Source organism: Calidris pugnax, unplaced genomic scaffold, assembly GCF_001431845.1.
Source record: "Calidris pugnax isolate Ruff unplaced genomic scaffold, ASM143184v1 scaffold31, whole genome shotgun sequence".
Taxonomy (NCBI): domain Eukaryota; kingdom Metazoa; phylum Chordata; class Aves; order Charadriiformes; family Scolopacidae; genus Calidris; species Calidris pugnax.
Genome location: NW_015090786.1, coordinates 7,054,108 through 7,080,889, shown reverse-complemented (window position 1 = coordinate 7,080,889; position 26,782 = coordinate 7,054,108). Strand labels below are relative to the sequence as shown.

General features: G+C 45.5%; 1 protein-coding gene across 4 annotated transcripts in view; it reads left to right on the top strand.

Annotated features, from left to right (window-relative positions):
• PAK7 (p21 protein (Cdc42/Rac)-activated kinase 7) overlaps positions 1–26,782 on the top strand; it is a 173,254-nt gene that overhangs the window by 141,989 nt on the left and 4,483 nt on the right. For all 4 annotated transcript variants that reach the window (XM_014966404.1, XM_014966403.1, XM_014966405.1 and 1 more), the window contains 5 exons: positions 11,683–12,480; positions 17,694–18,185; positions 20,069–20,202; positions 23,268–23,394; positions 26,317–26,442. In XM_014966404.1, the coding sequence (XP_014821890.1) occupies positions 11,683–12,480; positions 17,694–18,185; positions 20,069–20,202; positions 23,268–23,394; positions 26,317–26,442 (1,677 nt within the window). The remainder of the gene's footprint in view (positions 1–11,682; positions 12,481–17,693; positions 18,186–20,068; positions 20,203–23,267; positions 23,395–26,316; positions 26,443–26,782) is intronic.

The window sequence follows — 26,782 nt, the reverse complement described above, 5'->3', positions numbered from 1 at the left end:
GAGAGAAAAGTGAACAAAAGTATTTAGGGTGAGCATTTCTGCTTTTTTTTAGTTGCCCAGATCAGATCCAGCAGGCTTTAGTTAGCTGTCAGGATCACAGAGTTAAAAGAAGAGCAAGAGATTGAATTTTACTGAATTTTACAGTTTTGTACTCTGAACAAAACAATAATTGATCTCTGTGTCCTAGTTTGCATTTAATAATTTCCTGCAAGCACAGTGCAAGTGAAGATCCTTGAGACCAATGTGTGCTAAGACTCATGCTTCAATATGAAGAAGCACTTTCCAGGAGCGTTGGGATATACAGGCACAGGAGACTGGTTAAAGCACTCCTGCTTTTATGACCTACCCCAGGAAAACTCTGTGGGGCAGGAGATGGGGTTTGGCTCCCATCCCATGCCCGGGGCTGCGGGGAGCAGCCCCATTTCTCTCTTAGCAGCGGCAGCTGCACAGCCCTTCTCCTTCTTCCCGACTTTCTGTGCCATCCAGGGGGAACTGGAGGAAGGGGAGGGAGCAGCACTTTTTCAGGCAGATTAATTTATTAAGCGTGTCAGGACCAATCTGCCGCTGGGGACAGAGTGCACTTGGCAGCGGCGCAGCCCAGCAAATCGAATCAAATCGAGATTACCCTAGAAATGTTTCAGCAGTTTTCTTGTAAATGAGATACGGTGGTGCTGTGCCGGGCATCGCCCCTGCCACTTACTCTGCTGCGGAGCGTCCTCTGAAAGCTTCTGCCTCAGTTTGTGCCCATCGAGGAGGTGTTTGACTTGCACTTCTTGGTTACAGGAGTGAATAATTAAAGCATCAGCTCAGGAAGCTCCTCATGTCTTTCCTCTCACCCGCCCTGTAAATTTGACCTAACCTTTAGACTCTGCACAGGGTCACTCCTTGCTCTATGTCCACATTTGCAGGTGAAAATCGCTTTGTGGGAGTTAGTGCCACTTACTTAGAGGGTTCTTATTGCTGCACTTCCCATTGAATAGCTTTCCTTGAAGAGGAGAACTAATATACTTGCATGGAAGAAATAATACTGCAATTTACAATGCATATGAAATTATTGTGCTAATACAAATTCCTAAGTTCTCTGAAATCAAAGAGTGAGGTTTCAGAAGGTGAAGGAGCCCCTAATACTCAGAGACATCAGCCAGATTGAAAAGCACACCTTACATGTGTGTGGCCAGGAATGCTCAGTTTTAGTGAAGTGCCTTGAAACTTTCTCACTGTTTTTAAGGCTGTGGGACTGAAGCGTTTTTCAGCACAGCACCGGCTGCAGGGTGATTTCTCCCGCTGTGCCTTGACAGTCCCTTCCCTGCCAGCATGGCCAGTGCACCACAGATGCCATCCCACCCTTCCTCCAGGTGTTAATCCCAAACCCGCGGGGCTGTGATCGCAGTGACTGTCTCCACCCTGAGCAGCACTTTGCTGGGCTCATGGAGATGAGTTGATCTGTGAAACGCTGGCTGCGTGGGCGCTTGGCACCGAGGCACTCATTAGCGTCGTCTTCTGCTCACTGCCTTCACCGGGTGATTTATGGAGTGGGAAGGTAACTCACAACCCTGTGCCTCGGCTTGCAGAGCGCGAGGACCTTCTTGAGCTGGCCTCCAGATGCTCAGAAACAGAAATGTTGACTCTGTCTTCAAGCATCTGCCATATCTAAAGCCTCCTCCGCTGTGGTAAATCACAGCAAAAAGTAATGCAGCTTAAATTGTTTTTCCTAAATTATCAGACTGTCAAAATCCTCATTGTAATTAAAAGCAGGGAGATGACTGTGACCTTAGAGGGGTGACCCAAGAGCATCTGCCCTCCTAAGCAAGCACCCCACTGCCACAGCTGTCAGATGACAGCAATTACTTCCCTAGTATAAAATTTTATCGTACTGGAATTTACTTAAATATTTCAGAAAGCTTAATCAAACCGCAGCCAGAAATCTTTTACTGAGAAAAAAAGTGCTGGGATCATTAATTGGGTTAATGCTCCATCAACCTTGCATTTGTTAATGGGCATGTTTAGGGCACAAGGGGAAACTCATCCAGGGAAATGTCATCTCAGCTACAAAGACAGTTTACACTGCGGTGCAACTTCATGAATTACAGGCTGTCTCTCTCTTCAGGCTTTTTTAATTGCCATTGTTGGTCGAGAGCAAACTGCATTCTCCGTGGCAGCAGTTGGTACCCCTGTACCACAGGGATCATTACAATAAACATAGGGGGGGCTGAGTGAGACTGAAACGATGGGGCACTGTCTTTTACGCCGCCCACCCTACTGCAGGGCTCCTTTCCCTGGTAAAATCCCGCACCAACGCCTTTGTGGCCCCTAGAATGGAATCGGCGGTGGTGTCATGCACCTTGGCTGTAGAAAGACTTTTCTTTTTCATGCATCTCAGCCCTGGGAAGACTGACACGATGTTGTGTCCCACCAGCTCCCAGGGCTGATCACGCACAGATGCTCAAGAGGGACTCTGTGCCATAGAAGCAGTGTTGGTGGGTGTCTTGGCATCGGCACCGCCGGGGAGACCCTCAGCTCCCGTGCGGCAAAGCGGTGGGGTGTCAGAGCTGAGGTATCTGGGGAGTTGATGGTTGAGTGTTTGTTTACTTCTTGCAATTTCTCCTACCTTTGTTGAGAAAAGCAGGTTTTATTTTCCTCACACCTCCCCCACATAAAACCCCAGAAAAATAACAGTCTAGGCTGCAAATATTAGATGTAAGGACAGCTGGCAGATACAACATTCAGGCTGGTGAAGATTGTCTTGTGACTGCAGGGAGGGCTTGAGAAAAATGTGCAGCCATTTGGGCTATCCCCAAGACTTTTCCTTTCTGATCCCACCTCCCTGCAGTTTCTCCGCTGATGTGAATGATCACACTAAGTTCACCGCGATGGGCAGCAGGGTCGGCGCTGCTGAGTGGTGTTCGGTTCCCCCCTGGTTTGAGATGCGTTTTTGCAATACATTTTGCTTAGAAAACGGTGGTGCCAGAACTGGAAGAGGCATCCGTTTTGCTGCCACCTCTTGGTTCACCTCCTGTTCTCTGCACCTGCATCATAACTGAGGAAGAAGAGCTGCAGTGCAGAAAGTGTCATTCCCACGTTCCTGCTGTGGCACACAGGTAATCCAGGCACAGGCTGGTTTGCAAACCCAGTTCTGAGCTACCAGTTAGAAGTGCTGGAACTTTGTTGCTTTATGTTAACTGCCCTGAATTCTGCCATTTTTATTTGGACCTAAACCTGTTCAAGTCACACACAGCCCTGTCTGTGGCAAACTTTGGTCCTGGAGCTGTGACATGTCAAGAGTTTCCAGTCTGCTCCTGCCTTGGTGGTACAAGGCTGAAAAACAGAGTGGGATTTCTTGGAGGGAAGGATTTTTGTCATCTGGCCCGAATGGCCCCAACTTTGCTTTGTGTTTTTTAGCAGCTTCTGAAGTCAGCCCAGTTGGAAAACTCCAGGGTGCCACTGCTGCTGGTCTCCCCCATAACCACCATGGGTGCTGCTTGGTGCAGACACCACACCGGTGGTTGCTGGACCACAGCTGTACCTCAGTAGATCTTGTTGAATTTTCTTTACAGCTGCTGAGGTGGTGGGGAGTGGCGGGGGAAGAAAACTCCACTCGCACAGAGGCACTGGCAGGTGATGTGGCTTTGAAATGGGGAGAACGAGATACCTGGTCCTGCTGGTGTTCATCAACAGGGCTGGCCACAGGCTTTCCGAGTCAGTGATCTTCTTCTGCCAGAAAATGTTGATTTGATGAAATAGGAAAGTTTTACATTGATGGATAGATTTTATACAAAATGCCGCCAAAAAACTATTGTCTTTGGTGTGGCTTGACACGGGTTTTTGGCTTAGCAGGTCTGCTCTGTGCACTGTCGTGCTGAAAGAATTGCCATCAGCCTTAGGAAAATGCAACACTATTAAGAGGGCAGTTAAAATTCCCACAGTTATATTTTTGAGGAATTTTATCTGTGGGACATTTTGGTTTTTTATTCCCTCTTGGGATAAAAGAAAAATTGGAAGTGTCCTAACTCCTGTGAAACAGAAATCCTGTGGTTTAGAGATTCCTCTGTTCCTCTCCCAGCAAAGTAATTGTATAACCCATCAGTAGCAGGTACACTAACTTTCTCACTCAAACTAAAACTTTCAAGTCACATTTCACTGACATTTGTTGTGCATCTGAGAGATCTGTGTATACATATTACATATAAAATTGCATGGACCTGATGTGTTTTAAGTAGATCCAGAATAATTATTTTTTACATTTAATATTCTCTAATAGCATTTCAAATGACATGTAACAACTATTTTTGTGTATTTTAAACAACAAAAAAAGAAGGTAAAGTTACTAGAATGTAGATATTTCAGTGGAATTTTAAAACTAAATGTTTTGTTAAGGTTACTATGTTTTAAAATGCCATAAGAAATACTGGTGATAAGAATTACTGAATGTGATTATAATGAAATGTTGCTCTTGTCGTTATGGCAACTAACTTTTAAAACTGCTGTGAAGGGTGACAAATTACACAGTGCCATTTTGATTAGCTTTTTTTTATAGTTTTCCATCGTTTTACTTCTGAAGAATTTTAAACAGCTGGCACTAGTAGTGGTGTTAAGCGTATTACGCTTCTCTCAGACCTTTAGCTGTACCTTTATTTTGATCCGTCACGTGATATATATTTTTCAGGCTGAGTCAATTTCATTTCTACATCATCAGTGTAGATCATCATCATCATCTGCATCTTTCAATAATTAACATGTGCCCATGCCAATGTTTTCTCAGCTTCTTTCGTATGTACCACAGAGGTAGACTTGTCTGAGTTTTCCTTTGGGCAGGGAGCAGAGGGACCCAGTCCCTCTCGCCCAGCTGAGACATCCAACACTGGTGAACTTCGCAGAACTCCTTCCCCAGTAAGGATCTGTGCGATACCAGGAACGATTAATATTTTTTTAATTGTTTTTATGGGGAGAATGACAATATAGAGCATGGGGAGGAATTCATAACAGAAATGATACAAACTCTGAGGCTTCCAGGTGTAAACCGAGCTCTAAATTACAGGCTTCAGGAAGAAATGTTCTGACATACTTTCCTGTCTGTTGTATATTCCTTGTGACTAACTCTGAGTAATAGCTGTTTTGTAGACAGGCTGTAGATCAAAACTGGAGCGGATCCCGTAGGACACTACTGGAGGGTGCAGAGTGATAAATCTGACATCTCTTCCCATCCAGCACCACTTCTTGCTGCATATCTGATGAGTTTTGGTGGCAAAAGTCATGCTTCCAGGGTAATGCTGTAATGCACAAGCGCTCTGAGCTTCTCACTTAGCTTAATGTTTTGTATTACTGGGGGGAATCGGTTGGTTTGGCTGGGGCAGATGGCAGGTGCTGGCCCATCCTTCTGTCTGGCCGTAGCTGCTCGCTGCCTGCCCAAACGCAGCCCTCTGTTATCACTTGCAGAATTTGTAGCATCCCGGATTCTGACTCCGGGTGACGTTGGGTGGTCCCAAAGCCAGAAGGTGCCACCCAGGTCTCAGAGTTCAAAGCAGCAACTGCATCCAGTTACCTGCCTCGTGGTACGGCCGTATGGACAGCATAGGCCTGGTTACCAAGAGGATCCTGCACCGGTGGTGGGAGCAGATGGCACCCAAAAGGAGAGAGGTATGGGGTGGCTACCAGTGAGAAAATACAGAGGAGAGGGATGTGACAGCACAGGCTCTGTCCTTAATTCTGTATCCAGACCTATTTTGTCCAAAGAACAGACAGGTCTCAAGTTACGCCAGGGGAGGTTTAGATTGGATATTAGGAAAAATTTCCTAATTATCCAGCGTTGGAATGGGCTGCCCAGGGAAGTGGTTGAGGCACCATCCCTGGAGGTGTTCCAAAGATGGGTTGATGTGGTCCTCAGGAATATGGTTTAGTGATTTTTTTTTTTTTTTTTTTTTTTGTTTTTTTTTTTTTTTTTTTTTTATTGCTTATATCTTATTTATTTATTTTTTTGTCAGAGTTAGGTTGATGGTTGGACGAGGTGATCTTTAAGGCCGTGCACTTTCTTTTTAACTGTCTTTTATCTGGTGTCCAGGCTGATGCAGAGGCTCGTCTCCTGCAGAGGGCAGTGCAGGATTGGGTTGGCACTTCTGCCTGGGCATGGGAAGCACAACCTGCCGTGATGCCATCAGCAGGTGGGGGAAAAAGGGGATGGAGGTACAGAGTTGCTTTTCAGTTCTTTCTCGTGAAGCTTCCCCATTTGGGTGTGGTTAACCATTCATTGGAGCGCAGTAGGATCACAAGGATGGCTCTGACCCATCATTTGGAAAGGCGACTTAGAGGTTATAACTCATCCTCAAGTGAATATTCGATGGAGAAAAACCTGTAGTGAAACAATGGTTCCACTTGCTTGTCATGGATCCCAGCAGAGCTCCCCAGTCATTGGGCTTTCAGCTGCCATCAGTTTTTCTCCCTGGCAATATATTTACTTACCTGGGTAAAGTCAGCCATTGGAGACCCTGGGCAGGTCTTTAATCTCCCATCTTCCCCTTTGAGCCTGGTCCTTGTGTCAGCCCTCAAGATGGCAGCTCAGACTTAAAATTTATCCTCACGAGCAAGGGAAAGGAGCCCACATCATGTTGGCCCTGGGCTGCTAGAAAAAGCAGGTTTTTGCTGCTTGCTTGGGGCTGTCTCCAAGAATTTTGAGGGTCTCCGGCTATTTTGAGCCATAAGGACTGTGCGTGGTCCGAGATCTCACAGCCTCTTCTTCTGGTGAGAACAGATCAAATGCAGACCCCTGACACCTCTTAATACCCTTGGCTGCAGCTATAAAACTGTTACAGAGAAAGCCAGAGCTTTCCTTCTGACGTGATGATAAGGATCAGATTTTCTCCCCAGGATAGTGCAGTTCACATTTGCTTACGTTGAGGAGTAAAATGTGGTGTCATGAACACAACTTCAAATACTTTGAATGTTTAGAAACACAAGAAGATAAATTACCAACACATCCATCACTTACATTTAGATTACTTAGGCCAGCTGTGCTTTATGCACCTTCTCGTAAGAAAAAATTGATTTTCAGATATGCATAGGCTGTGCTTTTAGTTTATGTATAATGCAAATGAAGGGATAAGCTGGCTAGAAGCAAAATCAGAGTTTAGATTGGCTGTTTATAAGGGTGACATTTCCTTAAAAGACTTCCTTTTTTTTTTTTCAACCCTGCACATCATAAAGATGTTAAATCCTCATCGACTTCTGAAAACACAGCTCTGGGAGGACAAAGGATGATATATTCTTAACGAGTGTGTAAAGTATAGTAGTTTTAAAGACAATAAATGCAAGGTCGTATTAGGGCAAAGCAGTTAATTACCCACTTCATTATTGTCAAGGTTAATACAGTATTTGAGCACAGAAGCTGTTTTTCATCTCCTCTTGGAAACAAGGCAAGACAGCATTTCTTACAGACAGATCCATTATAGCTTATCACCGGAGGACAGACCACTACAGAAACAGCATGAAGGATGTCTACTGTCACCGGGCTCCAGAGCAAGCACCAAACCTGTCCAGGGAGCCATGGAAATGGAGAGAGCTGCGGCTTCAGCATACCACGCTTTAACTCACAGGGATTGCACTCCACTGATTTCAGCATGTGACGGTGATGGTAGCATAAAATTCACTGGCACTCCTTCGGCTCGTGTAACATTGATCCCTCCTAATTGCACAACGCACTGAAAAACATTCTTTAATAGACGTGGGGTGTTGACTGTGGTGAATCCCCTCTTTCCGTGGTGAACCCAGTGAAAGATGTACCTGCAGAAGGGCTCAGTCTCTGTTTTTCATGCGTGCTGGGTGTTGTATAGGCTTCCATTACTTGATCTCAGTAGAAACAAAGGCTTCATAAATCTTACCCCCGTCAGTCTTCGCATGTGATGCTTTGCTTTTAACTATCTACTTTACCTGCAGCGACTTCAAGAATCATTTAAGTTCAAAAATTTGGAGACCAGTAAAGGGGTTAAAAAAATTTTAAGAAAATTTCTATATAAATTCAGATGAGGAAAAATGGAATTCCCTCTTTATGTGAAAACATGATTTCTTTTTTTCAGCCTATAAAGCCTTTAAAATTGCAAAAACTAGTCTAGTACCTATGACTAATTACCAGGATAACTGTTTATATTACTCTAAATGTGGCTTTTTTTCAGTTACATTTTCTTTCAAATTTTTTGTTTTGCTTTTTACGTTAGAGATAGAATTTTCCATTTCTTGTGATTTCTACTGTTGTATTTCAGTCCCAGGAGGTTTCCCCTCCTCTTGCCGATGCAGCACACGGCCTGGTGGTGCAATGACCGGGATCTGCATTCCCAAACCGAGACCCCCACCTCAGCAACTTCCACTGAGGCCGTATATTTGAACCTGGGTACATTAGGCTTTTTTGCTTTGGGAATTTCATTGTGGCAGTTTTCAATCTCTGGCTTCTTTCTGCAAATACTGCATTTCACAGGGAAGTCGCAGGTGCTGGTGAGCCCCTGACACACACCTCCTCTGTGGTAAATGACTTCAGGACAGGTTTACGTGGCCCAACATATGTTTCATTTTTCGCAATCATCTTCTTTGTTTTTTTAATTTTTTATGCTCTGTGGGCATCCTTACAGAGTAATTACTCTTATAGAATAATACCTGCTTTGGGATTTTAATTTGGTTTTTAAGCCTAGTAAATTGTGCTGAATTGACTCTGCCCACCAGGGAGGCATCCACTGTATTTCAGATTTGTGTATAAACATTTAAAGTTCTATTCAAATAGCAAAGTACTCAATAATGTAGTGTATCTCAGAGGGGCTCAGTGAAACACTTTCTAAATTATCTGCTCTATGGACACCGCTGTTCTTTTGATAGGAATAATGATGGATGTTTCCTTGAAAAAAAACAAGCTCATATAGACTAATTTAGCCAAAGGGGCATCTCACCAAAACGTGTGTCTTTTCACATAAGGGAAGTTAATTTAAAAATGAACCAAAGCAAATGGATATATTGTTGTTGCTATTAACTGTAATAATTAATTGTTAATAATATTAATAATTGTTGTGAACAATAACAAAGAAGTGACTATTCTGTAGAAAACGTCCCTCTGGCATAGGCAAGTTTTATCCTCCTTTTGTGCTGGTCCCTTTAATTTACTTGTAGAGAGGAGCCTGAAGCAAATCGAAATTGCAACCATCACCCTTGCAATACGTGTCTGCCAGTGGCCATCCTCAGAGTGCTGGGAGAAAACAAAAGGTTTTTAGGTATTTTTTTCCCTTAACTTCATCAGTCAGGATGAGATGGCAGTGAAGTCCCAGAGCTAACCAAGACTGCTTCATCGGACTGGGGCTTTGGTGGCAAATGGTTTTTTGGGAAAACCTGAGTTTCCTACAAGACCATTTTACTATTAGTACTTTTTTTTAAAATTCTCGTAATCAAAAAGGTGGCTTCCAAGCATGTACCTGTCTGCAGAAAATCCCTAAACTGCAGGGTTTCGTCATCAGTGAATTCACTAGCACTTAAACCCTCAACTGCGTCCTTCTAAACCTTCCTTCTGATGTGGGCTTAGATAGCTGTATGTGCTTCTTCCACCCCTGCAAATCCCATGGGCATCTTTATGATAAAATCCTGCATCCAGAGAGCATCTGGTTGGAGGAGCAGAGAGAGAACTCCTCTTTCCTATAACCGAGGAGGCAGCTCTGCTCCCAGGGGCCCCCTCCAGCTCCAAGGGCCTTTTGTGCCAGCACAACGCAGGTTGCTCCAGGAAACCTCTCCTTTGTGAAGGCCAGTCCCACCGAGAGTATTCAGTTGGCATTTTACTCCTTGGCATGCGTTTGCACAGGGGAAACGGGGTGGCAGTTGGGTATTTCAATCTTGTTTTCAATTATAAGCATTTCATTGTCGAGTGTTGCTGGTTTATTATGTGATAATTAAATATGAATGATCACGCAGTCATTCTGCCAAAGAGGCTGTAGCTGAACGAAACCAATTCCTCCCGTCCTGCTGAATGGTTTCAGAGGCAAAAGGAGTGATCTATTTGCTGTCCCTTATTTTCACTGTCCTATTGTTTCGGTATCGCTAGCTTCAAAATAGCAAACCAGGCAAGTAATTACGGACATAAATCAGAGCAGGGATCAGTGTGAGGTCAGGACTGCTTTGCTTGTAACCCAGCTTTACACAGCTGCCTTTTGCTGGATAACAGAGAAGTACATTGTTTTTAATTTTGTGAAAAAGTGATTTTATTAGTGATGAAATGCATGTTTTGACAAAGTTTGAGCCCGTGTGTGCTTTCGAGCAGGGGTTGAGCAGCCTCACCGTGCCTGGAGCAGAGCCTCCTCTGCCAGCGTTGTATGAATGAAGGGCTGGTGGCCAGGCTGGACACTGCAGTCGGCATCTGATGTGCTGTGGTTGGCATCTGGTGTGCCCCAGTTGGCATCCAATATGCCATGGTCAGTGCTTGATGTGCCACAGTTGGTGTTGAGGAGGCCCCAGGCGGCATGCAGCTCGGGCAGGCTGCAGCTCGCAGGGGACATCTCCTTGGAGTGACCACAGTGACTCTGTCTGAAAACTCGGCGAGTTAGATGAGATACAGCCACAGACATTCAGCTGAGGCGAATCAGCAAAGCAAATGTGTTTTCAGCAGAGCCGCGCTGATCTATGGCCCTGTCCTTAATCTTATCCCTGTGGGGTGTTTATAAACGTGACACGGTGCTCAATGAGAGTCACATGCTGGAAAATGGATGTAACCACGTCTTATAGTCTTCAGATGATACTAGATGAAAAATAGTCAGTCTTTCTTGAAGGAGAGTTGTAATCAAGGACTGCTCACCTCCCATCCTACCAGGAGCACCAGTGTTTTGGACAGAAATGAGTAGAGATGGGCGGGGGGTTGTGGGCAGTCGGTGGGAGCCCATTCATGTCTGCGGTGCTCCCACACACTTGTCAGTGTGGGGGACTTTGCAGTGTGACGACACGAATAGGGCCACCACCACTGCCACCACATGGCATCTGTGATGTGGACATCCCAAAGCCATGGTTGTGCTCCATGGTTTGCTGGATGCTGTCTATTCTAAGAAGGAGATGTAGTTAGGTATTATTTTTCCCTCTTCCCTAAGTGTCTCTTATGCCAAGTGAAATAAGAAGCATTCCACAGTGATAATTCTGCTACCCAAGGAACATACTGTTTTGTTAAAAAAAAAAACCAAACCCAGTGCCTAATAAACTATATGTTACTTTCCATTCCAGGAGTTTGTTAAAATAACACATAGATGTGACCACTGAATGATTCTCATTTAGCTTCTCCATACCCTGTAAATCAAATTCAACCCACCAGTTTGGCTTGATACAGACACCTGAATAATAACAAATAAAAAATTAAGTAAGTGGTTTTAAATGTCTGCTGTTGGCTGCTGAACACCCACCTCTTAAACTAGGCTCTTTGAGAATGACTTGGGGTTGCATGCCAAATCTCAGCTTATGATGTACACCAAATGAACCTTCTTTGTTTATTCATTTCTGCGTGTTCTATTGTAAGTATTTATTGAGGGTTTTTTTACTAGCAATGGGTTACTCTGAGGCATGTGAGTGACGAATGTAACACGTCAATATGGGTATCTCTGGGTGAATCATAGATGGTTTTTCTTTTTGGTGGTTTTCTTGGTCAGAATTTAAGTGAAAATCAGTATTAAATCCATTTTTTATTCACAGACTATCGTTAGAGGAAATAAGCCTCGAAAGGATACTTCAATCAACGGCCTACTGGAAGAGTTTGACAATATCTCAGTGACACGATCTAATTCCCTGCGGAAGGAAAGTCCTCCCACCCACCACCAAGGAAACTCAAACCATGTGTCGAGGCACCAGGAGGAAAATGGCTATATCACGTATTCCCAGTACTCCAGTGAGTCAGACACTACCACAGACTATGTCGTGGAAAAATATCAAGACAAGACTCTTTACGGGGAAGAGTTAGACAGGTACTACAAAGGGAGCTATGCTGCCAAGCAGAACGGGCACATGATGAAGGTGACTTCCCGGGACATCTATTATTCGGAACTGACGCCCCTGCAGTCAGACCTCTCCAGATTTCTTCCAGATTACCATGCACACCTGGAGACGAAGCCCAAACCTCTGGAATACGGTGGCCTAAAGCTGGAGTATCAGCGGATCCCCAGTGGATCCTCCCTGGACTATAGAGATCCCTTTCCTTACACCCCGTCCCGAGCGTCGGTGCAGAGCGAGTGCCCCAAGGAGAGGCTGGAGTACAGCGACGGCGACTGGGGACATGGCCTGAGCAAGGACGACTATGACAAGAGGCCAAAATCCTCCTACGTCGACCCGGCAAGCCCTCAGCCAGCAATGAGGCAGAGGTCCAGGTCGGGCTCTGGTCTGCAGGAGCCAGCCATGCCCTACGGAGCAAGCGCTTTCAAAGCACACCAGCAAGGACATTCCTACAGCTCCTACACCTACCCCCGCCTGTCTGAAACCGCCGCAGGCATCCCCAAGGTAAGGTGACGTCCCTGGTGACAGTGCTGCTGGGGCAGGGATCAGCCTCTCCAAAATGGGAGTGCAGAAAATAAAGTGTGTGCAAAAACCTAAAGGCACGGAGCCATGCTGGGCGTGCGATGCTGAATGCAGGCAGTGATGTCCTGGGGAGCTGCGTGGCTGCCACTCAGCTGGCGTGAAAACCCAGCTGCTTTACTTGGGTATCTGAAAATGGGAGTCAGGGACCAGTGGGTTTAAGATATTTATGAAAAGGCAGGTTTGGAGATGCCCAGTATCCAGGGGTTTTACTTGGGATTCCCAATAACCCCAAGTTATTTGGCAGTTCTGTAGTGTTAGGAGTTCATACGCCTTGAGAGAGCTCAGTGGGAGATGAGAAGCTGCTCTGGTTTGTGTATCAGATACTTCTGTATTTGAATTGTCACTGTGCAAGGTTTAAACCTTAGTGTTTTAGTATTTATATTGTATTTATGCTATATTTATATTACAAGGTTTATTTTGTAACATTTTGCCATTAATGAAAGTAGGGGCTTACCCCTCTCCACTTTGTTTTGTGTTAAGCAGTGAAAATTGAAGTAGCTTATCTCGCCCAAGGCGTGTTAGATGTAGTCAAAAAAAAGAGGTTAAGGTGCAAAAAACACATTTAAACCAAGCAGCTCGTCTGCAGTTGCAGACCCAGAAGAAGTACCAGTTCTCTGCAAATCCATAATAGCCCTATGCCTGAGCCTGGCTTTTGCTTGTTCAGGTTTTGGCTGCTTTGCTGATCGTGGGCTACGGTCTTACAACCAGTGCCCCATGGTCAAGGGAGAGTGATGAGGTTTTATTCCACATTGCATTAAAGCACAGAGCTGGGCTTTGGAGTTTGAGGATAAATTGTGGAAGGAGTAGAAAAGTTACCCAAGTCTCTGTGCATGCCTTGCCTGAGCTTAAGGTGTGGTGGGAGGGATGCCTGTGGGTTGTTAACTGTGCGCCAGAATATGGATTCTGGAAGTTGTGAGGAAAGCCTGGATGGGCTATCTGCCATTTCCTTCATTGAAAGCAGTCATTTTGTCAGTTTAGAAACGAGAAGGACAACTCCAGTAATTCATTGACTCTCTTGCACCTACTCCTGCCAGTTTTACAGCATTCAGTAGGGCAGAAGACAGAGGTGTATTTTACAGGACTCAAAGCACTCCAGACACTTTGAAAAATATCCCATTAAAATGCAGTAACAACTCTTATTAAAAAAAAAAAGAGGCCTCTGTGCAAGATTCATTGTGAGCTGTTTCTCTCCTCAGAGCATCCAAAACACTCCTACAGCCTTGGCGTATTGAAACTTGATGATTCACTGTTAAATGCAGCAGTTTCAATTCCCAAACCCATCCACAGCTCCTGGAAGTGAATAGCAGTTTCTTGTCTGGGATGATTGCTGAAGAGTCTTCTTTTCGAGGAGGCATCAGTAAGATAATGGTTCATCAAATGGGTTTACTAAATGAGAATCAGGTCTCGAATCAGATATTTTACAAATGAGATTGGCTTTAAAGTAAAATTAAAAGGGGGAAAAAAGTGAGCAGTGAGAAAGTTTGCAGTCACAAATGTACGGATTCAAAATGCATTTAACAAAGATGTTCATTTGGGCTTGTATATGTGAAGAGCAGACTTACTTCAGTGTTATTTTCAGGTGAGAGGTGTCAGATAAATCAAATGTTTGCCCTGTCTCATTGTCAGTGATTTCAGAGGTATTACATCAGAGGACTCCTGCTGCGCTGGGCTTGGCCATCGCTGTGCAGTGGGACTGTGGAGCTGTAGGAAGCCAAAGGCTCATATTTGGTTCTCCCTCTGATCCAGAGGGAGCAGCGTGTGCTGTTACTCTCACAACATGTAGGTTACATCCCAGTTTGATCAATGGAGTCTCCTCAATACTGTCACATGGTGTCAAACCCATCCTGCCAGATCTGCTTATTATACAAAGTTTTTTTCCTGTTTTTGGACACTGTATACTGCATGTTTTCCTTGTAGCCTCCTCTTCATCGCAGGCAGTCCTCAACTTTCTGCACTGGATCCTATAATTTCAAAGTTCTTTTCCCTGTCATTTTTCAGTAGCAGCTCTCCACAACCCTCTCCTCTCCCTCCTCCAAGGGGCCATGATTTCTGCTCTCCCCTTCCCTCCCTGGTGCTGCTGTAACATAGCAAAGATTTCTCTCTAACCTGGCCACTGCTCAGTACCACCATCTTCCTGCTCTGCATTTTGCAGGCACTTTGTGCCGGGAGGACATTTCCAGCCCATTGAAGGCAGAGCCAAGCCTTTATTATCAGAAACCCTCTCCTTTTTCCCCGTTTTCACGTTCACATGTCTTCCCACAAAGAAGACCTGCCACCATGACACGGAGTCTCGTGGAGATTTTCACCAGCGAAGCACCAGAGAGTAACCTTTCCCCTTGCCATCTCCGTGTGATTTACAGACCATCTCTCCCACAGCTTTTACTTCAGCAAACTGAAAGCTCATCCAAGGGAAATCCCTTGTACGTTCACTGGAAGGTGAGCCCATCTCTCCAGGGGCTTGCTGCTCCCCTGGGAGGGTACAGGCTGTGGCTGCCATCCGTGCCGCAGTCCCCCTGCAGAGTGTGCAGGGACGCTTGCCGGATGGGAAGGATGCCCCGCCGGGAGGGTACCTACCCCTTACACACAAGCAGGTGTTTCCTCCGCATGCGGTACAGCACGGGCATGGCTGCCATCAGAGCAGAAACTGAAATGAGTTTAAATATGCTGTTGTGGCCACCTTTTAACAGCGAAAAGAGCCGGCTGCCGACGGCCGCGTGTGGCTGCGGGTGATGCTGTGGAGCTGCTGGAGCAGCGGGGTATCGCCCGGCGCCGTGATGGATGGCGTGTCACAGCTTCGGCTGCTCCCTTGACCTGATCCTGAATGAGAGCAGGGCTGGCTTCTCCTTTCCTTTGTAGTCTTTAAAGCATTTCCTTTCAGTAGGTAATTGCGTTCAGCAGCAGAAATAGAATTATTAGTGGAATCAAGTGTGTTCGATTTTGCCGTGATGTGAAGCACTGCGGCAGGACACAGCCGCAGAGGAGAGGTTTGGCTGATTCACTCATTTTAGCTCCTGTTTCTTTGTAGGATTTCATGGGATTCAGGACGGGAATGGGTTTGCATTGTACTGCAATTCTAACCCCAAAAAGCTTTCAGAAATTCGTAGCAAGCACACCGAACCTCTGAATTTTCATTTTAAAATTTCACTGCAGAATTTACTTTTGCCAATGCGCTAAGCTTAGGATGTGCTCGGAAATATCAGGCACTGGCAAAGCCTCAAATAATTCATTGCTGTGGATTTATCCAGGTTGGCTTTCCCCATCTCAGTAGTTAAAAGAAAATGGTGTATTTACAGCCAAAGCGGTAATTGATGTGTCCCTACGTACACAGATATATAGGACAGGGCTAGATTGAGTTCCCCTCCCTCCACCAAACCATCTGAGCACTTCTTCGTGTTAATTAGTTTGGCAGATGTAACGTCCTTCACAAAATTCGTGGTGTCTCTGACCCCTTTCTGTTTTATGGCTACCCCTGCCTGACGCAGTAGGTGACATTAGGGCTGAAACAGCAGCGGGACCCCGGGAGGTGGCTGCGTGGGGCTGTGACACGCTGGGTGCTCCGTGTGGCTGGGAGCTGTCAGCCCGCGAGTCGCAGGAGGAAGCAGATTCCAGCTTGGTGTTTCCGAGGGGAATCTCGGAGCGGCCCCTCTGGAGAGGCTTCCCCCCTTCCCTGCTCAGCCTCGCGAGATGGAGGGACGGGAAGCCCGGCTCACGCAGGAGGTGGGAAAGCGCTGCTGGAATATTGCGCTCGGAGGCTTTTCTCCCCGCACGCAGGCGGCTCCAGCAGCTCCTCCTGGCAGTGCAGCAGCCTACGCTGACAAATTGATGCTGCGGCAGATTTTTTTTTTTTTCTTTTCTCTTTTTTTTTTTTTTTGCAGTCTTAGCATAAAACGGTCAAATGATGTTCCACCGCAGAATTCAATTTCACAGTTCAGTTGGGTCCTTGATTACACTGCCAAATTCAGATTAATGTGCATTTAACTAACATGGATCAGGGACTCCTGGCCGGCAGCCAGCAGTAATAGTAGCAACTGTGAGCTGTGTAGAGTTTGCTGCTCTGTCCACCCCTGTGCACCGCCACCGAAATTGATTGATTACATGAATTCATTGCCGTAATTATTTGTAATTGTGCTACATCATGAGCCTGTGTCAAACCACCCCCCTGCCCCGAGATGCTCCACACGTCGTCAGGAGTCACATATGTTGTGTCGTAAATATGGAGATAGTCTTTTCTGGGAGAAAAAAAATATTTTTGCTTTTTTTCTTAGATTCTTTTTTTTTTCAGTTTGGATAGAAGCAAGCTATTGTATTTGTGAGTGTGAAGTAATTCTTTGCTTTCAGTGTAAGAAGCTTAGAATAGCTTGGAAAATGAAAAAAAGGAACCTGCAAATGAACAAGGCCTCCTATTGGGATAATTTCCTCTGCGATTGTCTCTGATTTCAGATGAAAATTAGTGGTTTTGTGACACTGCAGTTAAGCAGTATGTCACTCTGGAAAATGATTTAAGAAATGGTAAATTGAGTTAGGCTCCTCGTCACACTCGGATGTGCAGTCACTCAAACAGCAGCCGGTAGCTGGGCAAGGCAGGAGGTGACGGGGATTTCAGGGTACCACCACCTCCACAAGAAGAGGTTGGGTTATCCCTGAATTGCTGGAGAAAACCGTAAGAAAAGACTTGAGTCTCAAAACCCAGGAACTGCTATTTGAAAGGAAGGGCACAAAGTGGAATTTGCCAAAGGACTTCTGGCTGTGAAAGGGATGAAATGTTGAGGGAAATGGCCCAGAGAGCCTGCAGGACACTGCAGATATAGAGCAAATACACTTTAGAAGCATACGCTTTCATTGAACAAGGATTATTATATCTACAAACAGGTACCTGGACAGAAAAGTGGACCTGAGATGCAGAAAAGATCTCATGGTCTTCCCTGGGCTCATTTTAGTGCTTATGAGAGCACAGAAGCCCAGTGGTCTAAAGATCTCTTTTCAGACACAGGGCAGCACTGTCATGTTGAGAAGAACGGGTACGTACGGGAGCACGTTGTGTCAGCTCTTTCTGAGGATGCTGAAAACCCACCGAGTGGATGGACAGCAAGAAAGCTCTGTTCAGCCACGTTCTCTTGTCTGTGTTTGCGTTGCAGGTGGATTATGATCGAGCGCAGCTGGTCGTTAGCCCACCGCTCTCCGGATCGGACACCTACCCCAGGGGCCCAGTAAAGCTACCTCAAAGTCAGAGCAAAGTCAGCTATTCCAGCAGCAGCTACCAGTACCCTCTGGTCTACCACAAGGCATCCCACTATCACCAGCCGTCTCTCCAGCCCAGCTCTCCCTATATTTCCACAGCCTCCTACCCCAGCTCCCCAAGTATCACATCAAGTGCTTACCCTCCACCCAGCTGGGGATCCTCCTCAGACCAGCAGCCCTCCAGGGTGTCCCACGAACAGTTCAGAGCTGCCCTGCAGCTTGTGGTCAGCCCCGGTGACCCCCGGGAGTACTTGGACAACTTCATCAAGATCGGGGAGGGCTCCACAGGGATTGTCTGCATCGCCACCGAGAAGCACACGGGAAAGCAAGTCGCTGTGAAGAAGATGGATCTCAGGAAACAGCAGAGAAGGGAGCTGCTTTTTAATGAGGTACGTTGTTTTGGGTGGTACGGTGGGTTTTGCAGGCAGTAGGTTCAATGGGAGATGTGGGCTAAATGGAAACCTCAAGACCCAAATTATTATCTTTCTAAAAGAGGTGGTGAGTCACACGTACATCTATGCTGTATAAATATTGTGTAACTGGACCAGTTTCAGATGAGCTGCATCTCCTCCTGGCTTTAAACCTATGATAGGGTGGGAAGTCAGAGTAAACAGCTAAGAAATCTATTGGCTGGTCCGTGCAGCAGATCAGGTGCACAGGCAGAACCAGCTGCCTTTTTCTGACCATTTGCTGGTCAGAAAATAGTTTATTCTTCTAAGTTGGAGGCTCCAAACGAGCCGGACTGTTCAAGAAGCCCGTGCACCCTATTCTGGCATATACATGCTTTTTGGTTCCTCCCTCCTTCCTCTCCTCAGCCCCTTTGCTTTCTTGATGATTACCTAGCAAAGAGCTGATGGGCACTCCTTCATGGAAACATCAGTCTTATTCCCACATCTACTTTCCTGAGCGGTTGCAGCCAGTTCAGACCCCACAGCTGCTTGCGGAGGACAATTTTCCCCACATACTTTATTTTAAATTTAAGAACACAGGTTCTCATTTGTCATTTTTTCACCTAGTTACTTGGTGCTGTGAGTTCCTTCTGCAACTCAAAGTGTTTCTCCTTTTTGTCTTACTCCCTTAAAGAAGCTCGTGGTGAGTGTTCTCCGCTGTGAGATCACTTGTGAATATGCTGATCAATGCCAAAAATGCCACAGGTCCCCAGGGAAACCAACAGCGAGCACAAACCTTTTGCTTCTGTCATTTTTTTCCTGTACTTTTAACTATAAGAGGCTCTTCCCTCTGCACGTAACAGACTGGTTTCTTTAAAACCTTTAAAAACTTTAGATTTTTTAAATCAAAACATTAGTTATTATTAATAATAATTATTATATATTTCTATATATAATTGTATATCCTATATTGTTATATAAATATATGTTTAAAATAAATATTATATAAATATAAAATATATTTATTATTATATAAATATATATATTAGTATTAGTATTAAAAAATAAACTTCACACAGTTCTCCTTTGCACAGTCCATGGCTGTGCTGGGCATTTTGGCTTTGTTTTGCCTCTGCTGGAAGACTGCACTGGATTGGGTTGTGGTAGCTCTAACCGAGCATCTCCTGAACGGTAACATCTTGATCAGGTCCTACATGCTGTGCAGGACCAAGCTGCTTCCCTGACACGCTCCAGTCACTCGTGTCATCTGAAATTCCTCCATCTATAATGAAGCCTTCCCTGGCTGTTGTTTTCTCTCCTGCTCGCCTTCCTGGCGTCCCTCAGTCCCCCGTGGGCACGGTCACCACCTTGGCTGGGCTGCTGGTACTGTGGTCCTAATTCTGCAGTCCCTTTTAAGTGCGGGCTTCCAGCCATCTTATGAATGTCCCCTGTATTGCCAGTATTCTGGTAAAATTCTATGCAAAGTGCCGTTTGATGCATGATGAAGACTTTGATGGATTGAGCAATTGATCAGGTCAAAAAAAAAAACAAAACACAAATCTCTGTTGTACCAAAAGCAACAGGCAATAAAAAAGCAATGAAATAAACAGTCCAGTTCCTGCAGCCTGAAAAAAATGCAATTATCTACCACTTATAATTTAGGAACTAAAGATTCTCCTTCTTCCTAATGCGTTTATGATGACTGTTATTTTTATGTAAATATGTTGATTTTGTTTATGCGTTGGCTTAAGGATTAGGGAGGATGTGATTCACAGCAGAACCTTTACTAAGCACAAAAAGAAAAGTAGAGTGAAAAAGAAGGTCAAAACAAGTGTCAGATAATGCTTGTAGCAATTCACATAGTGTCTTCTTCACCCTCACAGGTTGTAATCATGAGAGATTACCATCATGAAAACGTGGTTGACATGTACAACAGTTACCTTGTTGGCGATGAGCTGTGGGTTGTGATGGAGTTTCTGGAGGGCGGCGCTTTGACAGACATAGTGACTCACACCAGGTGGGTTGGGCGCCTGGCGCGGGCACCAGCGGCGTCAATCCCGGAGCGTGAGCTGGGAAGGAGGGAGGGAGGGAGGGAGATGCTGTGGATTTCCATCACGGATGCCTCCAGACCGTGCCCTCCGGACCTCACCTCCTGCTGGGCACTTCCTGGCTCTGTATATGTATTTTTACATAGATACATTTGTTGCTGTATATTTGTATTTACATACACAATGCTATAGGCAAAAGAAAAATACATACATGCATACAATATACATACATGGAAAATTATCTATAAATAAATATGTATGTAGGTGTATACATATATGCATATGTGTGTGTATACACATATATGTGTGTGTGTATATACACACACACTTTAGCACGCTCACTATTCTAGCATAAATAAACCACTGCAGATAAATTTCCATCAGTACTGGATTTTTTAAAATAGAAGGGAAAAGAAATACCTGAAAGGGCCTATTGGTGGATGGGGATTTGCCAGCGCTTTAGGAGGTAATTTAGCAGTGACAAGACTTTCATCCATTAGTTTCTCAAATGGCAAAAAAATACCTTTTCCCTGTTTGGTGGCCTGTACTGTTGATCTTGCTGTTGTAACTACACCAGTTGTAAGGGTGATTTCTCACCATAGTCATAACCCGTGTAACCACGCTGCCAGAAGTGTTTGCAAACCAAACCAAAGACACAGTGGGAAGAGTATTTTTATATCAGAATATTTGTGCTTAAGGTAGAGCTTGTTCCCATATTTCTGTTAATAGTGTATTCTCCAGCACAAAAGCTGTAGTGTATCGAACCGCTTTTCCTCTTCTGAGTGAAGACATCGGATTTTACAGCCCTCTTTACATCTGCTCTTCACTCATCTTTTCCTGATAAGCAGGATAAAATGAGATAGGGAAAAAGAAGTCTTTATTTAATTTATTCTTCTTGAATTAAAAAAAATAAAGTCCCACACCGTTCTAGTAGGGGAGTATTTAAGTGAGTGAGAAGAAAAGCAAGGAATAGTAAATTAGAGGAGTTATCTTCTCTCATAGTTTAATGATGCTCTTAGATCCTACCAAAAGCAGAATTGCAATAGGGGTATTTTAATTTTTAGTGTTGCCTTAGCTGACGTGCTGAAATAAATCACAATATTGCAAGTCATTTGTTAACTGGTGCTCAATGGATTCAAATCCAGCTGGCGGCCGGTCACTAGTGGTGTGCCTCAGGGCTCAGTGCTAGGACCATTTCTATTTAACGTCTTTATTGATGATCTCGATAAGGACATAGGGTGTATCATCAGCAAGTTTGCAGATGATACCAAGTTAAGCAGGAGTGTTGACTCCCAGGAGGATAGGAAAGCCCTACAGAGGGACCTAGAGAGATTGGATCACTGGGCCAAGATCAACGGCATGAGTTTCAACAAGGGCAAGTGCCAGGTCCTGCACTTGGGCCACAACAACCCCCTGCAGCGCTACAGGCTGGGGGAAGTGTGGCTGGAGCTGCCTGGAGGAAAGAGACCTGGGGGTTCTAATTGACAAGTGGCTGAATATGAGCCGGCCGTGTGCCCAGGTGGGCAAGAAAGCCAACGGCATTCTGGCTTGTATCAAAAATAGTGTGACCAGCAGAAGTAGGGAGGTGATTATGCCCCTGTACTCGGCACTGGTGAGGCCACACCTCGAGTATTGTGTCCAGTTTTGGGCCCCTCAATACAAGAGAGATATCGAGGTGCTGGAGCGAGTGCAGAGGAGGGCAACGAAGCTGGTGAAGGGCCTAGAAGACAAATCATATGAAGAGCGGCTGAAGGAGCTGGGGCTGTTTAGTATGAGGAAGAGGAGGCTGAGGGGAGACCTCATCACCCTCTTCAACTACTTGAAAGGACACTGTAGAGAGGCTGGTGCTGGTCTCTTCTCACAGGTAATTAACAATAGAACGAGAGGGAACGGCTTCAAGCTCCAACAGAGTAGGTTTAGATTGAACATTAGGAAGGAATTTTTCACTGAAAGAGTGGTCAGACACTGGAATAGGCTGCCCAGGGAGGTGGTTGAGTCACCGTCCCTGGATGTGTTTAAGGGACGTTTAGATGCGGGACTGAGGGGTATGGTGTAGGGGAGGACTTTGTAGAGTAGGGGAGAGGGTTGGACTCGATGATCCCAAGGGTCTCTTCCAACCTCAATGATTCTATGGTTCTATGATTATAACTACTGCTCCCCAAAACATTAAAATCTCTATCTTTGATATTTCTGACAGGAGTTTAATGGCAAACAGATGTTCCCAGGACACCACTTCTTAAGAGCTGTCATCTATTTTTTTTACTCAAAATAGTTCTTCCTTAATATTCTGGGGTTTTTTTTACATTGCATGACCTTCCCTCAAAGATTTTGCTAAAGTACTGCAAATGGCACACAAAGCTATAGCAGAAATCTTCATGGGTATTTTTCTGGTCTCGCAGGAGAAATGCTGGGGACACCCAGTGACGGGGCAGCGGGGTCAGGGTACAGCACCCCTGGCATCGCACTGCAGCAGACGGTTTCCTTCAGAATAGGTTCTGCACGTGTGCACAGGAATTAGGACTCTTGCTGTCTATTTTTCTACTACAATAACCTGAATATTTTTTAAAGAAGGCCTAAAAGCAAAGGAAGTGCTCTTGAAGAGCTGCACCAGGGCCCGATGTTCTGTCTGTGCAATTAAGAGTGTTTTTTCTCATATTTATTCCATGCTTGTTTCCATCCCAGTAGTGATTTACTCTCCTTGGCAAGCACTGAGTTTACTGTAAATAAGGCATTTCTGTTATTTCCCAGAGGGAAACAGGCTCACTCTACCAGGCTACATCACATAGTACACTCTGCATTTTTAGTGCTGCGGGGAGACTTATCCACACCTTGTTGTAGAGTTGTCCCTCACCCCTCATCTCCCCTTTTTTGACAGAAATAGGACCAGAGAATCACCCCACAGAGCTGTTGCCTAAAGGGATCTCCTGGCTGGCTCTGTACTGGCATGATGGGGGACTTGCACCTCTTCACTCCAGCTTCCCTCTCCCGCTGGCTTCGTTAACACTCCGCTCATTTTTCCCCCTTGCTGTTGCAGGATGAACGAGGAGCAGATAGCGACCGTCTGCCTGTCTGTTCTGAGAGCCCTGTCCTACCTGCACAACCAGGGCGTCATCCACCGCGACATCAAAAGCGACTCCATCCTTCTCACAAGCGACGGGAGGGTGAGTGCACAACATTTCCCCTTCCACCTCTTGGGGCTGGCATGAGAATAGCTGTGCATGTTCAAAGTGACATTAACTTTAAAATAATAAGCCAGGCATGTGAAACCAAGGGATCCAATCTGTGAATAACTTGCTAGAGAGGTAAATCAGAAAACCACACGCCTAGCCAGTGGTTGGCATCTGCTTTGCGGGGGCGGGGGGGGAGTTGAAGCCATCAAAAGGCAGTGGCAGAAGAAACTATTCCACATGGGTGATGCTTAGGTAATGGGAGGCCTTTTATGCTGCAACACTCTGACTCTGATGCCTCTCAAAACCACCTTTTTACTACATTTAGTTAGCCTTTAGTTAGCAGGTTTTTATACCTTTGCTGTTTTCCCAAGCTCGTTAGGAGGCTGACATCAGTCTATATGAATAGGACAGAATATTGTGTGTTGCTGCTGAAACACTCCCCTGATGGTGAGGGCAGCTTTTACCATAGATCCATTTACATGGTGCTTGATAATACCTGTCCCCATGCTGCTGCCTACTTGGATGGGCTGCTGCTGGCAGTGTATTGGTTGCTCTTTGTGAGAAGGGAGAGGGAGTGCTGCACGTGACCTGCTCAGTAAGCAAAATAAAGTTTGCACTCAAAAAGAATATTACATCAGCAGTGTTTGGTCCCAAAGAAATTGCTATTCCCTTACAAGGAGAAAGGTGGACTTGTGTTCTGGTATTTCTGGGCACACACAGCAGTAAAACATGAGGCACCTAAAGCTTGGGGCACCCAAAGGCTTAGGCAGGGGGAAGCCAGTCGCTCATAAGACCCTAATTTTTGCTTGAGTGAGGCACTAATTTGCATCTCACCTTGTGGCCCTGTTGAGATAACTTGAGTAAAACCCAATGGCCAGTGAGCCCCATAAGCAGGGCTTTAAGGGTTACTCCACTGGCGTTACACACCCGTCTAAAGCAAGACTTGGAGGGTTGGACTGAGCCCAAGATCACCTGGTGGGTCTGGAACCAAACCCAGATCTTCTCCCTCAGAAGGTAAAACTCTTGGCTTCCCAGGCCTGGTCTGATTCCCTAATCAAAGGCTCACCTTCATCATTTGATTCCCACTTCACTGAGGGAGTGGGATTTTCTTCCTGCAGTGGTCACAGGCTGCTCCTGTTAATCCTGTCAGGGGGAAGAAAATTCCACGTGTGTAGGAGTTTTTCAGTTGCAATTTCAATCTGTGTTGCTGAAATAGCATCTGATCTGCTCTCGGGATCTGCATACAGTGCCTCATTATACTCATTACTCCAGTACTTATTATCTGCATTGCAGATTTCTTCATGGCTGTGTTGTGCAATTATCTTTTTTTAGAAAATCGTCTTCTTTTATGTACTCGAATGAGCAATAGATATGCAAAACCTCTTGTGCTCCTACAAAAGAAGATTGGGCTCTGCTTCCAAAATATGCATTATTTCTTCCATTCTTCATGCTGTAAACTGAAAAATACATTTACCACGAAGAACTTGGCTATTATTGGCTTTGTTTTAGAAATACCAACAATCATTTTTGTAATTCTGTTAAAAATAATACCCTTAGTTTAAAAAAAGTAATGTCTGTACTAAATCCAAAAGAAAACAAATCAGTGCTGATAATAAAATGCTGGTCTACACAATGCAGGGATTTATGAAACTTTCCACTTCAGCTGTCCTCGGGCTGTTTGGGCTCATTTCATATCCCCAGGCACTGAGTATGTGATGGGATACGTGGCTTATGGGCCGTGGAGATGGGTTCACTGTGTGGTGTGTAGCTGGGGGTGATGGGGGTTTGCCTCAAGTCCAGGAAACCCCTTACAATAACTTGCAGGCCTCCAAATAAATACTGGGGGGGGAGGGGGAATCCAGCTGAAAAACTTCAGCCTTAAGGAACAAGCTGGTTCTGGAAGAGGGTGATGCCACCAACATTCAGAGCAGCTTGTTCTGGTTGGGGGTTGGAGGAGTTTTCACCTTGGCATTGTACAGCAGCGGGGAGGGGGAGGTGATAATTTTCCATAATTTTTGTTGTAAAAAAAACCTGGCATAAAAGTATGAGCAGGCACATGATGCAGCAAGAGCTGCTCTCCGGAGTGCTTGTGTATCCCATTAGTTCTATTTCAGGTCACTGCCACAGCTACTCAAGGACAGTACTGTCTTTAATTCCCAAGCTCCCAAGCAAAGGGGGCAGGTGCCCCATGCCTCTGGTGACCATTTTGGAGGAGTCTTCCCTGCCTTCCCCACATTAGCTCCCTTACTACATAAAGGAGACAGTTTCTTTAGCAATAGTCCACAGCGTGAGGTCCTGGTCTTAAAAAGGCATTGGCGGGGGGTAATGCTTTCTGTCTGTTAGCTCATGCTCTCTGTGGTAACAGAAAATGGGGTGAATGACACTTGTTTCATCTGTTTTGCTGTCAAACTCACAAATTGTATACCTGGTACAAATAATAGGAAGGGTGCATCACTTGCAATATGTGTATTATTAAATATTAATATACATACAGAGACTACAAACATGGGGCTTCTATCTATGCAGTAATAGATTAATTATAAAATACCATTACTTCAGAATTTTTTGCTTGCCTTCTATTTTTTAATATTCTTCTAAGCTGTTTGTCACCTCCACATATTTTGGTGGTGGAGAGGCCACGAGCTGTGACAGGTGATCTCAGTAACAAGTGCCGCTGCCGCTCTCCCCTACATCTTTTCCTTGCCTGGGTTTCAGCCACGCGCTCCCCGGGCTGTGTTGCTGTCTCCAGCCACACTTCCAAAATTGTGCTGCTGTCCCATGCCAGGCGACTGCCACAGCTCTGTCCCTGTCCCCCCAGCTGCGGCTGGGGATGTGTCTCTTGGAGACGTGTGTGTCTCGGAGGAATTTGCCTTGTTATTCAAGAAGGACTTACTCTTTTTCTTTACTTTTCAGATAAAATTGTCCGACTTCGGGTTCTGCGCCCAAGTGTCAAAGGAGGTCCCCCGGAGGAAGTCACTGGTTGGGACACCGTACTGGATGGCACCGGAGGTGATATCCCGCCTGCCCTATGGCACCGAGGTGAGGACAGGGGGGAGCACCACACGCCCACCCCCACCCACAGGGGCTCTTTTCCCTCTGCATGGTGCCTTGGTTGACTCCACCAAGCCCAGTGAGAAACCTACAGCTCAAATGCATTTATGCAGATATGCTGAAGTGCAGCATCAGTATTTGCAGAGGCCTGCAGGCAGAGATCTGCACTGCTTTCATGCAGCTAAAGCCTGAGATGCCCTTCCTGTGGAGAGCATGGGCCTGTAGGGTCCCCAGCACAGCAGCCAGCTGGGTGGGCTGGGTTCCCTCCCTCTGCCTCTGCATCAGCTCATTCCTTGCACTCTATTTCTGATTAGTTGACAGGGATGGG